The sequence below is a fragment of the Toxotes jaculatrix genome, chromosome 4 (genome assembly GCF_017976425.1).
Source record: "Toxotes jaculatrix isolate fToxJac2 chromosome 4, fToxJac2.pri, whole genome shotgun sequence".
Lineage (NCBI taxonomy): Eukaryota > Metazoa > Chordata > Actinopteri > Toxotidae > Toxotes > Toxotes jaculatrix.
This window is the reverse complement of record NC_054397.1, coordinates 16,049,424-16,064,604: the sequence shown is the minus strand read 5'-3', so window position 1 is coordinate 16,064,604 and position 15,181 is coordinate 16,049,424. Positions and strand designations below refer to the sequence as shown.

Here is a 15,181-nt window from a genome sequence, read left to right as displayed (position 1 = left end):
TATTTTCCCGCTAACACAATCAACTGTCTTAAATAATAGACTGTGTCTGACTTTTGTGTTGTGTTATAATTCTACCAAAGAAGAACCCCTCTGTGTGTGTGTGTGTGTGTGTGTATGTGTTTTGATGGTCTCATACAACAATACGTTTAATATTTATGCTTATACACTAATACGCTTCAAATAACAATAAATCAAACAAACCAAGCAACCTGGATCAATTGTAGCTGGAAACAGGGCAAAAATCTCTTAGCATTATAATGTCATCTTCCATTTCATTATCCTTTTTCTCTTGTCATAAGCATAATTAAACTCCAGAGTTTATACTTTTGCTAATAATTTTTGGAGGAAAATATTAATAAACAGCACTGAAGTAGATTTTTTTTTTCATCAGTGAGCTCCCCAATACATTTACTATATAATGCATAAGATTTTATTTACTACATGGACAAATTTCATTTTTTTCTGCAGGCATCGTGATGATGAAACAAGAGTGTGATTGGTGTCACTCCTGCGTTGAACGGGATTAAACAGGTGAAGTGACTTTCTAGGCTTTGCCAAGCCTCTAACCCGCTGGCTGCTGCTTGCAGCTGTAACTTTGAGCGCTTGAGTGCAAAAAGGTCAGAACCCACAGATTGCTGCTTGCTCCTATATATGTTAATTATTTTTCGTTTTGGTATCTTTGCAAATGAATTTCCTGGAATTGGTTTAGTTAATTATTTTCATGCACTCTGGTAACTCTTGAGCAATAGATTGTTATCTCTATTTAGACTTACCAATTAAAATAAGGTTAATGATATTATTATCTAAAGTGCACAACAGTAAATCTAAAAGTGCACAACAGTATTTTTAGTGTATGAAACACAGCAATAAATGTTGGTATTATAATTTAGGGGGAAATGGACATATTGGATCAAACTGTTTAATTTTTTTCTTTTTTTCATAACACAAATGGTTCAGATGAAGGGTGTGTTAACCTCCAAAACATAGTGTTGAAAAATGTCTCAGTGGCTCCTGGTTTAGTATTCTATTTAACACATAATTTTCCTGCTGATTGTAATAGCTGGTTAATGATTGTATGGTAATGGTTCACACTCCTCATTTCTTTTCCACTCTTTTCATCTATCACACCTCGAAGGTTCGAATTAAAGTTGAAAGTCTGTGACATCCTCTGTGTTGCTTTAAATTTTTTCAGGAATCATTTTTGCCCTCAGGTTAGTTTGGGGGTTCTTTTTATGTTTTAGCTTTCATAGAAATGTTTTTCATTTCATTCCCTTTATTGCTTATACTTACTCTGTTTTTACCAGCACAAACTATTCCAGCTTTTAAAGATTATGCTGTTTTTTACATTGTCATCCTCCTCAGTAAAGACAATGATGTTCAGCATTTCAAGGTCTTGCACGATGGAGCAGGAAAGCATCTCCGCTGGGTGGTAAAGATCAGCGTACCAAGCCAGCTAGTGGACTATCACCTCAACTCTTCACTGTGCAGCAGCAAACCAATCTCGCTTCGTGACATGGAGGAGATCCAGGCGCAGGAGATCATTTTATGGTGCAACTGCTTATTACTTTTGACTTTTAACACCAAAAGATTATACTTCAGTATCACAGAACAGTTATTTGACACTTTAAAAAGTCATAAATATATGTGGAGTACTAGGTTTTGATTTTAAGAAAAATCAGCATCTCTCATTCAAGTGTGAAAAGGTCTTTCAGGTCTTGGATAAGCGTCATTCCAACTGGTGGAAAGGAATGTGCAATGGGCAGAAAGATGTGTTCCCCCACAATTACATGGCACCAGTCAAATCTAATTGTAGCTGATGAAATGAAAATGAAAAATGTCTTGAATTTTGAAACAGCAGTGCTCCACCACCGCACACTATTCTAAGCAAGGCAGGCAGGCTGTTATTCCTCAACTCTGCACAGATCAAACATGAAGTGAAGAGGGTTCGGTTAGGCTCTTTTGTGTCAAATTTTAATACTTCTGATTGAATTTAATCATATATTTCACTGATGCACTATTATTTTGTATTTGCACTGAACACGTCTACTAAAAACAGATCATTCACAAGATGTCAGAGGAGGAAACCAAAGAGTAATGTTTCCACAGTAATCTTGCTTTGAAGTTTGGGGAACAAGTACTCAAATTCAGAAAATGAGAATGTAAATAAGCGTTAACTCCTTTGTGTTTCCTCTGAATCATGCAAAAGCAAAGTGTCTCACTTAATGTGCCCAAGAGGGACAGTAGTGTCGAATGCAGAAATGTAGTCTCATAAAGCAATGTTGGTTCTGGAGAAAGACTGATGGGAAAGAAACAAGATGAAGACAGAACAGTCGTACAATTGAAGTCACCAATTTTTCCAGTCACATTGTTGAGTCAGTTAGCTTAAGCAACTTCAAAAGCAACATGTGACAGAGCGCTAATGTCTTGCCTGAGTCAGAGCTGACGTTTTCTGAGAATTCTTCAGAGCAAATCATGAGATGAAATAATCTTTCCCAATAAGGTTCATTCACACAAATGAGAGATTCATTTTATCTCCTGTCAATCTTCTGTGCAAATATCTTTCATTATTTCAAAACAAAGTGCAAAACATTATATATAATTGCGTAGCGGTGCCATGCTTTCACACACTGCATGAGATTTGCATAGATGGTGTGGATGTGTATGGACTGTAGCATAGATGTTTCATCATTTAAAACGAAAAATAAATAAATAAATAAAATGAAAGCTGATGCACCATTCTTCCACCCACACATCCTTTTACAGTTGAAAACTGTTATGTATTTCTTTAATGGCACTGTAGTTTATACTTTGGTATTGAGATTTGAGTCTCCCACAGCTTTATTGACTGGCTACTGATGCTCAGCTCGAAACTGAATTCTATGATTTCCAAACATAAAAGCTGAGGAAGAGAATCCAGTCTGTGAATATAAAAATTCATGTTCAACTGTGGCAGGTCAACATTTTCCCAATTTCTGCCTGTAAGTAAATAACACTGTGACGATTCATTAAGTTGCATCCTATCTGGACTTTAAGGGCCTGATTGATATTATAGGTCTAATTATATAATTTCCTGCTTTTTCTACTTGAAACAGAAAATTAGTTTACCAGCATTTGCTTACATAGTGTGAAACTGAATTTGCCCAATCTGAGATGAGAAAGAGGAAGCCTCTCTGGTTGTGTCTGTGAAAAATACATTTTCATCAGCATGATCACCCCAGTCATTTGTCTCAGTTAATAGACTGAAATTGAATAAACTCCCTTAATGTGTAACTCCTCAGCACATGATGAATACCACTCTGAAATTTCACTGCCAAAAGTGACAGAACATAATAAGTACATACTTGAGATCCTTGCTGAGTTGTTAGCGCCACCACATGGCCAGACAGTAAGATTAGCCATGACATACAGTTTTGAAATCCTTGATTTATTTCAGTAAGACCAAGTACAGGCAGACCAGTGGTTCCTGGCAGAAACTTGTGTAAGAACAAGAGAAGCTTCAAGATATTGTCTGTGGGCTGCCAACAAAACGTGGGAATCCCTGCCATCAAATCTGAGTACTTTGTCCAGAGTGGAAAAGATCAGTCCTGCTTTTAATGACACCAGTCTTATCTCCTGTGTCTGTTTGTACTCATCACCTCTCACTCTGTCCTCAAGTGTCACTATAAGCCATTAAGTTGGAAGAATCATGTTTCTCTAACGACACTTCACCTGGTAGAGTGTAAATTGTTACTAAAGAGTAACATAAAGCTTTGATAAAGCTTCCACTTTTTTGAACAGGAAGACTGTGTAATCATATTCGAACAGAAATCCTGTCAGTATTTATCCATCGGCACATTAGCATGACCATACATGGTTTTTCTCAGAAGCACGTGGAATCGTGTTGGGAACCTATGCCACAGACCCAAAGTGTGCACCTCAACAATTTTAGAGACATTTACACTATTACTTAAAAGTGTGGTTTACTGGGAGTAAACAACAACAAACTGTTGAATTAAGTGATGTGAGCTGGTCCAACAATACCTGTATCAGTGCTGGAAATCAGTGACATGCTCATGTGCTGTGGAGTCATCAGGATGACTGACAGGGTCTCTCTCCTGTCCCTGATATCCTCATCCCACACAAATCAGAATCTTGCCAGTAGGAATACCACACAAAGGCAAGGAGAGTGGATGGACAGATGTGTTTACGTGAGACAGAGAAGCTGCTTCCTTTATAAGAATAAGAGAGATAAGAGGGGATGACTTGCAGAGGAGTGTGTGCTGTCTAGATTTGAAAGAATCTGGTTTTCATGAATGGGGGCTGTGACAGTGACAGCTGTGGCTGTGGTAAACCTTGGAATGGTACAGGTATCCCAGAGGTCACACAGTTTGCCTGAAGAGAAAGCGTGAATGACACTTGGCTGCAGAAAGCATCTAATTTAGCTCTATCTGCCTCCTTGCGTACAGGCTGGCAGAGGTTGTCCCACAGTCCTTTCCTGATCTGTCCCCATCAGCTGAGGCAAGTGAAGCCACCTGTCATGTTGTTGCATTTTAATCCATGTAATATTGAGGACTGTAATGCTGAGGACATGCTGAGGCCAAGAGCTGCCTTTAATTTTTCCATGGTCAGATGCTGATTCTGTGATGAAGGGCTGGTGTGCCAGGAAACAAGGACAAACAGAAACATGCCACCATACAGAGAAGGTGAGAAGCTTGGCCATCCTCTAATGTTTGGAATTCAATTTAACTGATCTGTGTCTCCTAAAAGTATTATTTTACTGTATTTTATTTACTGATACTGGTACCTCAAAGTTCAACCTCAAAACAACCAATCTTTTTGTACAATTTCACTGCACTAAACTGGTGCAGTGCACTAAATTTGAATGTTAGTTATGTTTTGGTCTCTTTCAACTCCAACGAAAAAAAAAAAAAAATTGAAATCACGCTAAACAGGTTAGTTGTCGCAGCAGCAGGAGACAGAAGAATGTCCAAAATGCTTATTTGTGTGTTACAGCAAAAAATGAAAGAAAAATAGAGACGTGTAACTATACAGCAAGCATCACAGAACACAGAAATATTATACTGTATTAAACGAAACATTATTTATATCGTCACATTTCGGCAAAGAAGAGAATTCAGGCTTTAGCCACTGATACTAAACGTGTCAGTGGGTCATTGAACTAGCAATCGGCAACTCTCATTTGTCGGACAACCCCTGAAGGCAGCAGGAGTCACGCGTTGTTTGCCTCAGTGCTCTGCAATTATGGCGGACGATGGAGAGTCTTTGGAGTCTTGGCTTAGTAAGTACATGCTCAAACTCCTTTTTTCACATCGTTTATTAACATCAGAGGTGTGCAGTCCTGTGCTGCATAGCCGTATGTGTTCAAAACATTGGTTAGGCTCACGTGACATCGCTGCAAATGAAAAGTATCGCGCTAATTCTTCTGTGTTGTCAGAAAGTGGCTAACACAGACAGCTGATGGCAACTGATGGGTGTCGCGAGGCAAAATCAGCTTTGATGTTAGGTTTACTCACATCTTGGACTTACACCTGGTAGGCTGAAATGTTTATTGTAAAAATAAAATTGTTTAAAAAAAAAAAACAGCATTTGCTCACTTGGAGTTGCATAAACACCTGGAGGCGTTAACTTATCCAAACAAGACGTGAAGCAGCAGCAACAACAAACTGGATCAGTGAGGTGTCTGGGGGCTAGAAAAGAGAGAATTCATAATGAGATGAGCTGAAAACGTTGGATAGCACTTGTGTGGGTTGACTGTAAGCTGGTCTCGGGAAGAGACAGAGCTAGGTACTCGAGGGTTGATGTAAATCTTGGTCAGGGTCGAGTGTCACCGAGCTGCAGACTTCATTACCTCTCCATGCACAGGACAGCCAGTTTACCATATGTATATCTCTTGGCAAGATTTGAAATGTTCAATCAGGGCTGCGTGCTCATGAGAAACTGTACCCTTTTCTTTTCAGACAAAGCCACTAACCCTTCCAACAGACAGGAAGACTGGGAGTATATAATGGGATTCTGTGACCAAATCAATAAGGAGCTAGAAGGGTAGGTCACATTCATCCAATAAACCCAATCTGTCCTTTAACGTTGAATCACACTCATCTATTGTTACTTGTCTGTGTCCTCAGTGTGGTAAACACATGGAGCTTATTATAGAGCATGTTACAACCCGGACCCTGTGTTGCTTTTATTATTGAGTTTGTGATGGATTGTTTCTGTCTGTCATATTTATCAGCCCACAAATATCCGTCAGACTGCTGGCTCACAAGGTTCAGTCCCCTCAGGAATGGGAGGCGCTACAAGCATTAACGGTCTGTACTATAATGATATTAGTCCATTTTTGATTCTGATAGCATAATCATGCACAATTCAAAGATATTTATTTAAGCTTGTCTTCCTTTTGTAGGTTCTTGAGGCTTGTATGAAGAACTGTGGGCGAAGGTTTCACAATGAAGTGGGGAAATTTAGGTTTTTAAATGAATTAATTAAGGTGGTTTCACCCAAAGTAAGCAACGTAAATTTTCGAACAACTTCTAATGGAGATATATTTACTTGAACTGATGTGTGGTGCCATTCTAAGCAGTGCATCTATTATTTTTCAGTACCTAGGAGACAAAGTATCGGAAAAGGTGAAGTCAAAAGTGATTGAGATGCTGTACAGTTGGACTATGTCTCTACCAGATGAGGCAAAGATCGCCGAAGCATATCAGATGCTGAAGTCTCAGGGTGAGACACCAGCCACATAAAACAGCCACTGAAATATGCTGATAAGATATAACAGCACAGTAATACAATATGAATGCTTGACAGTGACATCCAAAAATAATACACTGTACAGTCAGATATGACAGTATTGTGCTTTGAACTCTTATAAGATAATTTTGTCTCCTTGAAGTCCTGAAACTGTCATTTCCGGAGTATATTAGCTGCTTGTTGTCATTTTTATTTCAGGTATTGTTTTAGTTGACCCAGAAATCTCTCTTGATGCCACACTAATACCATCACATTCTCCGCGACCCAAGAATCCTGTGTTTGATGACGAGAAGAAGACTAAGGTAAGAAGAATTATTTTGGGATTTGATTATGTTGGCACTGCAACTCACTGCACGCAACCCTCCCTTTCTCTTGTTTTAGCTCGTTTGCAGGTACATGTTTTCAGTGGTTTCTTTTATTGGCGCAGAGTAGATTGTAATCAATAAATATAACCATAATCAGTAGTATATCTTATTCCCTACATTGTGTATGTGTGTTCAGTACAATATGTATGTGTTTTTCAGTGCTCTGTGGTCATAGTATTTTCACTAGTATAGTATTCACTTTCTTGCAGAAAATTAGATGAGAATATTGATACCTCTCTCATGTAGATATGTTCATTATATATGAAGCTACAGGCGGGAGATTGTTAGCTTAGCTCCAGGAGTTCACTGACACCAGCCAAGAACAGTTTTATTGTTAAACTTAGCTAAATTTCTTTCCTGATGCTTTGGAAGAAAGCACATGAGTGGATGGCCCAAAATATTGAGCTGCTGCTTTAATTTTTCCATATGGATGCAGCTCATTTTTACGAGAAACAAAATCTCAAAAAGAAACCGCATAATTAAACAGAAAAACTAGTCTTTCATTGCCATATAGTTAACAGTTTTTTCATACTTTAATGAGAATTTCGATTACAGGATTTTCTCACTACATACTGAAGATGGAAAGGTTTTAAAGGATTGAAGGACGATCTTTCTATCTTTCTTTCATTCTATTTCTTCCCCTCTATCACTCTTGCATCACTCACTAAAGGCTTTTTTTTGATGGCATCCAACTGAAAAAAGGGGATTAAATGTGCATTTAAAGCTCTGAAACTGGTCTCGTTTCTGTGTTTTCGCCTCACTGCCTCACTGGTTACAGCACACCAAAACAGGTCACGACTGCTTGTTTACTTTGTGTTGACTGCTGTTGATCTGTGGATGCAGTTTGTTTTTCCAGGGTCTGGGAACTGACATTGCTTTTTCTGTTCATTTCTGGGGCATCTGTGGGAAATAGGCTTGTGTGTTTACTCTCTGATGGTTCTCTCATCCCTGCAGAGATTGGCGGAGCTGCTGAAGAGCAAAAAGCCTGAAGATCTGCAAGAGGCAAATCGGCTCATCAAGAACATGGTGAAGGAGGTGTGAAAATGTTCCGATTGTTTTGTTTGCGGCTTTCTTAAAGAGAAATTGGAAGCAAATTACAGCACATTTCTCAGTTTTCACTTTAAAGCCTGTTTACACTGACAGTCAAATTTAATGAGTTGTTTCAACAAATTCAACTCAACTTCTTTTCTATTTTTTTATTTTTTTGTCTCAGGACGAAGTGAGAACACAGAAAGTGACAAAGCAAAAAAGCACACTGGAGGCAGTCAACAACAGCGTCAAACTCCTTAACGAGATGCTCGCTCACTTCAGCCCAGAAGACTCCACGGACGGAGACAAGGAGCTCATTAGGGTTTGTTCTCATAAGATAAGGGTCAAATCACCTTTTTAAACAATTTTTTTTTTTTTTGTTTTGTTTTCTTTGGCATTAATTGACCTTTCTGGAAACACTGTTGCAAAAGTCCAAACCTTGCCCAGACAGCTTCTAAGCTGCCTGTGGTAATTTATTGCTGCTTAATTTAACCTTTCGTGAACCAATGAAAACAGACTTCATGAGGTAAAGTTATATGGTCAAATATACTCAAGTAATGTTTTAAAAAAATTAACATAAGTTCATCCAGATACATAAAAATAACACATTTCATTTTTGAGATGTGGATATTCAGTAATTGTGGCAATTCTTTTTCCAGGAGTTGTACGGTGATTGTGACAAGCTTAGGCAAACTGTGTTTCAGCTCGCTACTGAGACTGAGGACAATGACAGCAGCTTGGGTGAGAAAACCTGTCATTTGGCCCTATTGATTGTGATGACGTGTTCTTGCAAAGCTAATTTAAGTATACAAAGGTTGAGTCATGATTCACAGAGGCCTTGTGCTGACTCACAACCAGCATCCCATCAGTCCCGGATGCTCGCTTGACTCATAATAAAGCATTACGCTCACAGAGTTCCTAAGTTTAGGAAACAAACATTTGTTATTGTTGTTTCAGAATGTTATGGACATCACCTTGATCTAACCTTTTAAAATGCATTTATTAGGGGACATACTGCAGGCCAGTGATGACCTCTCGCATGTTATTAATGCTTACAAGAAGATTGTGGAAGGACAGACCATCAATGGAGAGACTGAAGAAGCACAGCAAACACGAACACCAGTCAAACAAGGTAAATTTGGCTGATAGGACTGTACAGTTACGAACAGAAAAGGGTAATAATTGTGCCCTTTATCATTGTACATTCTGACGTATTTTCAATTCCCCTAAAAATTATTGTCTTTGGCATCACTCTAAAAAAAAACACACATGTGAAGACACAAAACAAACAAACAAAATAACCTTGTTCCCTATTTTTTTTCCTCAAAATGTGTGAATATCAGCAGCTTGATTTCAACCCCATTATGTTTTTGCAAATTATTCTGCATTAAGTTAGATTTGTTGAAAGAACATTGCAAATTGCACAAACCATTTTCTGAGAGAGGACAGTTTCCTGCAGGAAACTGTGCAAAGGTGCAACTGCCATAGTTCTCTGTGACAGCTAGGTCTGTGATTATTATGCTGAGCAGCTGGGACATTTTGTCCGGGCCATTCAGGTATCTTTTTTTTTTTTTTTTGAGAGTCACAAAGGAAGTGCGTATGTATTCAGATGGTGGCAGAGGTGTCTCAAAGAGAGAGATCTCAAAGCCTTGTCAGATAAAAGTCAAACTGTCTACGTGTGCAGACAGCACTTGTGTGTGTGTTTGTGTGAACTGACCCATTAAATTTTACTTGACAGATGAATACACACTTTATTTTCATGTGGAGAATGAATACACCTTTGTTTTCCTGTTGCTTATGTTGTTCTCCATGTGACAGGTACCGGCCACACAAACCAATCCGAGATTCTGATTGACCTGGTGGGTCTGGATGTCCAGAGCCCCTCTCCACCAGAACAACACCCCCCCTCATCTTCTCTGTCTTTTCCTTCTGACCTGCTGTGTGGGTCTGCTGCCACTGACCCTCAGTCCCCGACCCACAGTGCACCCTCTGCAGCTCTCTCTCTGCTGGATGAAGAGCTACTATCCTTAGGTAACATGCACTATAATGTAGTATGAGTCACTGTTGTTTTTTTTTTATGACAGCATTAAGTTTTGTTTGAGAATATCCTGTTTTACATGTAGTTATAACATGTTTCGTTAAAATGTGTGTTCATTTATAGGCCTCAATGAACCCGTTCCTGTTGTAAGTAAATCAACTGCACCAACACATGCAAACCGGAGCAATTGTCATCTTTACAGCTATTTATAATAATTGCAGTTATTTATACTAATGCCAAGTATTATCTGACTAACAGTGTTTTTTATCATGTTTTCTAGGGTCACAGTCAGGATTTGCATCTTTTTAACACTACTGCGCCTTCTGGTCCTACATTTTCTACATCTTCACTTTTTCCAGATGCCCTCACTGCAACAATAACCCCAACTAGCCCTACCAAGTCTTCTACAACTGCCTCTGCTTTAAGCTTCCCTGGCCCTGTCCTGTCAACACCTCCTGTTTTTACAGAATCCGTCTCGACAACATCAGTCATATTCCCACAGCCCCTCAGTTCAGTATTAACTTCCGTGGCCCCGACTGCTCTTCCTCAGTCACTCAGCATGACCTTGCCCGCTCCTTCAGCAACCCAGGTCACTCCTCAACAGGTCTCCACTTCACCTAGAGCTTCCCACTCTCCTTCAGCTTCTCTCAGTAACAATCTACAAGACCTTGCCTTGCTGGATCTGGGCAGTCCAAAAAAGTGAGTAGTACTTGCATCATGAGATAAAACTGGGGAGGGAATTCTGTCCATCCTTCACACATAATATCTTAGATGCCGAATCATAATGTACCCTGAGATGCTAAACTGTGATTTCTCTGCTCTGCTATTTGAAAATTCAACTGCATCTCAACCACTAGCTTCGTAAATGGCAGATTGAGTCACAGGACTCCATTAACATTTGATACAAAGAGATCCTTGTGTGACACCGCACCCACTTAATGAGCCATGTTTTGAACACTTTAAGCAGCACCACTGGTTAATTTTTTTTCAGAATAGTCTCTAAATTATATTTCAGAACATAGTAATTAGTACAAAACAGAGTACTTTGTATTGCCTGTGTTTAATCAAAAGGCAAAAATCATGTCACTGATCATTTTTAAGTGGTCGTGAGACTTGAGAGACTTGCTGCCATTTTTTGAAATGTCAAGTGGCTGAGATTTTGTTTTGTATTAGTGTGAAGACAAGTGCCTTTGCATTCCAGGAATAATAATAATACCTGACTGCACAATCTTTGTTTTGGAATTTCAGGTAGCATTTCCTTTCCGCCTCCCTCTGTTATCTTTTTGTTTTCATCGGCTTGTCTATGTTTATTTCCATCATTATATGTTTAAACATTGTGGAACCTTTGGTGCCTTTGACCAAGACGCTTTTTTTAAATTATTCATACAGTACACCAGCTGTAATGGACTTTGGCAGCTTGCTGGTAAAAAGTGAGGAGCGTCCAGCTACCGCGTCTTCCAGTCTTAGTGTCTCCTCGACCACATCCACCTCACTGCTCTTAGCAGGGATGCAAGGGGGCTCCACTCCTCCACCTTCTAAGAGTCAGGCAGATGACAGCCCTGTGTTGCGCTCTCTGTCCCCTATCCTCCCTCTGAGCCAGGCCAGTCCAGACAGGGGACAGGAAGTGTCCCTGGCCAATGTCTTTGTTCCTTTGGATGCTATCAAGCCAAGTGAGTTCCAGGAGATAGGCTTTATGCTTGTGTGAGTGTTTTCAAAATTTCAAATGCTTTTATGCTCTTGGTGTACAGGGAAATTTAGACAGAGAATAAAATACAAAGAAGGACATCACATTGAGTCAGATTTCAGTCTATGGCATTTTGTAGAGATGTATATACGTAAGTGTATTTGAATTTCTGTTCGAATTTCCCACAGACCATGGTGATGAAGGGAAAGTTTGCCTGACCATTAAACCATCATAGAACACTCTGTAAAAAGGATAATTACCAAAAAGATTAAAAATAAAAAATAAGCTAGAAGGAACAGTCTAGTCAGAATGTAACAGCCAGCTGCTCATTTGAGACTAATTGATGGTTAGAAAACAGAGATTTAGACATTACTGCCACTTAGTGGCGACAGTGGCAAACTTCATAAAACTGGAAGAAGATGCTGGGTGATATGTTCCCCAATTATGCCAATTATATAATTACTGCGGTCTGAAAGAAATTATCACAGCATGTGCCAAAGGAACGACATTCATCAAATCATGACATAAATACAGATTACATTGTGAGCAATATGAGATTCTATATTTGTGAAAAGACTCTGCGCTTGTTGTAAAAAGAACATTAGCTGACCCATATAGCTGCATGCAGTGAATTTCCTTTGTGCTCCCATCAATCTCTGCGGTGATCACATTTTCCTTTTCCTCTTTGTGTCTTGCATTTCAGGTAAAGTGTGTCCTGTGACAGCATATGATAAAGATGGTGTCCGTGTTCTGCTGCATTTTGCCAAGGATTGTCCACCAGGCAGGCCTGATGTACTGGTGATAGTGGCGTCCATGGTTAACACAGCCCCGCAACCTGTTAGGAGCATTGTTCTGCAGGCAGCTGTACCCAAGGTAAGACCTTCTGTGCAGCTGTGAGATCACTGTTGCTGCATAGGAACCTACACACTGTGAATTTATATTAAAACACTACTCATTTAGGCACATGTTCAACTCATGTAATTAAATATTTGCCTGAAAATAAAATGTGAGTGGCTGTGTACATTTAATGTACATGTTTATCTGTTCTGCCGATTTTACAGACAATGAAAGTGAAACTGCAGCCACCTTCAGGGACAGAGCTGACACCTTTTAATCCAATTCTCCCCCCTGCGGCCATCACTCAGGTCATGTTGCTTGCCAATCCTCTCAAGGTAGGTCTCTGCCTGGAGCTTTTTTGATGTTCATATGATTATTAATGCGTGAAGTAATGTATCATTGACAGAACACTGTTCACTGTTTTTACCCAGCTATGAGTTCATACAGCACAGCACCATTTTACCACTTACCGCTTTGAGGATACAATGATCCGTGCCCTTGCCAATGCTCAATATGTCATGTATTCCAGCAAGCTGTCAAACTGAGTGTGTGCGTGTGTATGTGTTTTTCAGGAGAAGGTTCGGATGAGGTACAAACTGACATTCACACTGGGAGAGCAGCCGGTCACAGAAGTGGGGGAGGTGAATGAGTTCCCGCCTGCTGACAGATGGGGTGCTCTATAGCCATGCCTAACCCTTTAGGATGGCCAGACACTACAAGACTTCCTTAACAGTTTAGTTTGTCAGTGCAGCTCAGAAGTCAAAAGGGCAGTACTTGAAGACTTTTAGGGAAAATTAGAAGAATATAATATAAACTTTAATGAAGCTTGAAGGAGTTCTTCTGCTTGAGATGTTCCCACTGAAGTAGCCAAAGTCCTGTAGCACACATCCAACTTAAACTTTACTATTGTGCCAGATGTAGTCAACGTGGTACAATAACAAATGGTGTGAACTGGGTGAGCGTGAACGATGGCTAAGTGGGGAAAAAATAGTTATCATTAATAGTTATTATTAAGTTGTTACTGTCATTATGCCCTTTTGCTCTCATTTTAATGCTGATGTTTACTGCTCTCCCTCAGTCATATCAGAACTGATACTTGCACTTTTGGATGCCAGACTTAATATAGAGCAAAAACACACACTGAAGGAGATTGTGAAGCCAGGTTCACATGAACATGTGACCACAACGTGCATTTCACACGGTTTGCTGCTGACAATGTAGGATAACAATATTTTACGCCGAAGACATTGGACTAAAGCAGACAAGAGCCCCTCTGTTGCTAAATGAAAGGCACTCATAGATTGGCTTGTTAAAAATTAGTTACTCTCAGTTCACTGCTTCCAATATCGCTCACAATTACTACTGAACACTTTGACTTGTCTACTGGGTTCTGTACTAACTCATAGCTCAGACTCTTGTTATGCTTTGTAGTCTTTCAGTATTTATTGTTCTGAATGTATTATTTATTTTGGCTAGTGGAGGAACGTATCAGATCTGTTACTGTATAACTATGGATTGCAATCGACAACTGTATTCCTTCTGCATACTCTTCTTATGATGAACACTTTCAGTATTGCAGTAAGAAAGGCACAAATGAGTAGTGGCAATGTTTTCAAATATTCAGACAGACATTTTGTTATATGTTACATTATGTAGCAACAGTGGGGTAAACTCTGGAAAGTATTTTAATGTAGAAAAAAAAAGTAAATCCTGCTAGATACAACCACAGCTTTGTGACAGTTAGCCTATATACCTTGGAAGGCACAACATGAACTATTAAGGGCAAGAATGGACTATTTACATTAAGTAGATGTGCTTACAGAAGTGCAGACCAGCCGGTAATTAACCCTTGGACACAGAAAGGCATATTGTTTGAAGTTATTTAAATGCCATGGAGATCTTTGCCCTTACTTCTGCTGTGGAAACCAAGCTAAGGAGCAGGTTATTTTTACTGGGTCAGCTGTAAATGTTTAGCTTGTGAGGGAGTTTCTTATATCAAACTAGGAAAATGTTTCTTTTGAGTAAGCCTAGAGAAGATATATCTGTAGTTAAAACTTGGTGGTGGTTAATTCAAAGCATTAGGCTTACCATGTGTTCATCTGTGTCTTCTTTATTTTTGTCTTTTTGGGGCTGTCGTAGGAGTTTCTCCATGTTTCTTATAAAATTATTTATTTGTCATAGATTGTTAAATGAACAGGTCATTACATATTTTTGGAAAAGCTATTTCTGTGCATGGAAAAATAAAGAATGAGATGGGTCTATTTATATTACAATTTAAACATGTTTTTACTTCATTGTTCAGTAGGCCTATCACTGCAGTATCAAAGTAACAACATTAACGTGTACTTTAGTACAGCTACCAATCATAATCAGATTCTTTGCTTATGTATAAATAGTAGTACCACAGTGTAGAAATGTTCCATGGAAAAGTAGAAGTATTTAACAAGGAAAGTACCAAAAGTAAAATGGAAAAACTCA

General features: G+C 39.1%; 1 protein-coding gene across 2 annotated transcripts; it reads left to right on the top strand.

Moving 5' to 3' along the window:
• The first annotated feature begins 5,241 nt into the window (after nt 1-5,241).
• On the top strand, nt 5,242-14,964 carry gga3a (golgi associated, gamma adaptin ear containing, ARF binding protein 3a). 2 transcript variants are annotated; one of them, XM_041037191.1, is made up of 17 exons: nt 5,242-5,278; nt 5,958-6,042; nt 6,233-6,308; nt 6,404-6,502; nt 6,600-6,723; nt 6,949-7,052; nt 8,070-8,150; nt 8,329-8,466; nt 8,804-8,885; nt 9,151-9,276; nt 9,963-10,175; nt 10,306-10,328; nt 10,463-10,881; nt 11,572-11,852; nt 12,570-12,739; nt 12,928-13,038; nt 13,276-14,964. In XM_041037191.1, the coding sequence occupies exons 1-17, from the start codon at nt 5,242-5,244 to the stop codon at nt 13,384-13,386; spliced, it is 2,280 nt and encodes a 759-aa protein (XP_040893125.1). In that variant the 3' UTR covers nt 13,387-14,964. The 2 variants fall into 2 exon arrangements, with proteins under 2 accessions (XP_040893125.1, XP_040893126.1); XM_041037192.1 differs by lacking the exons at nt 12,928-13,038; nt 13,276-14,964 and having other exon boundaries at nt 11,572-11,883; nt 12,570-12,702.
• The last annotated feature ends 217 nt before the right edge of the window (nt 14,965-15,181 follow it).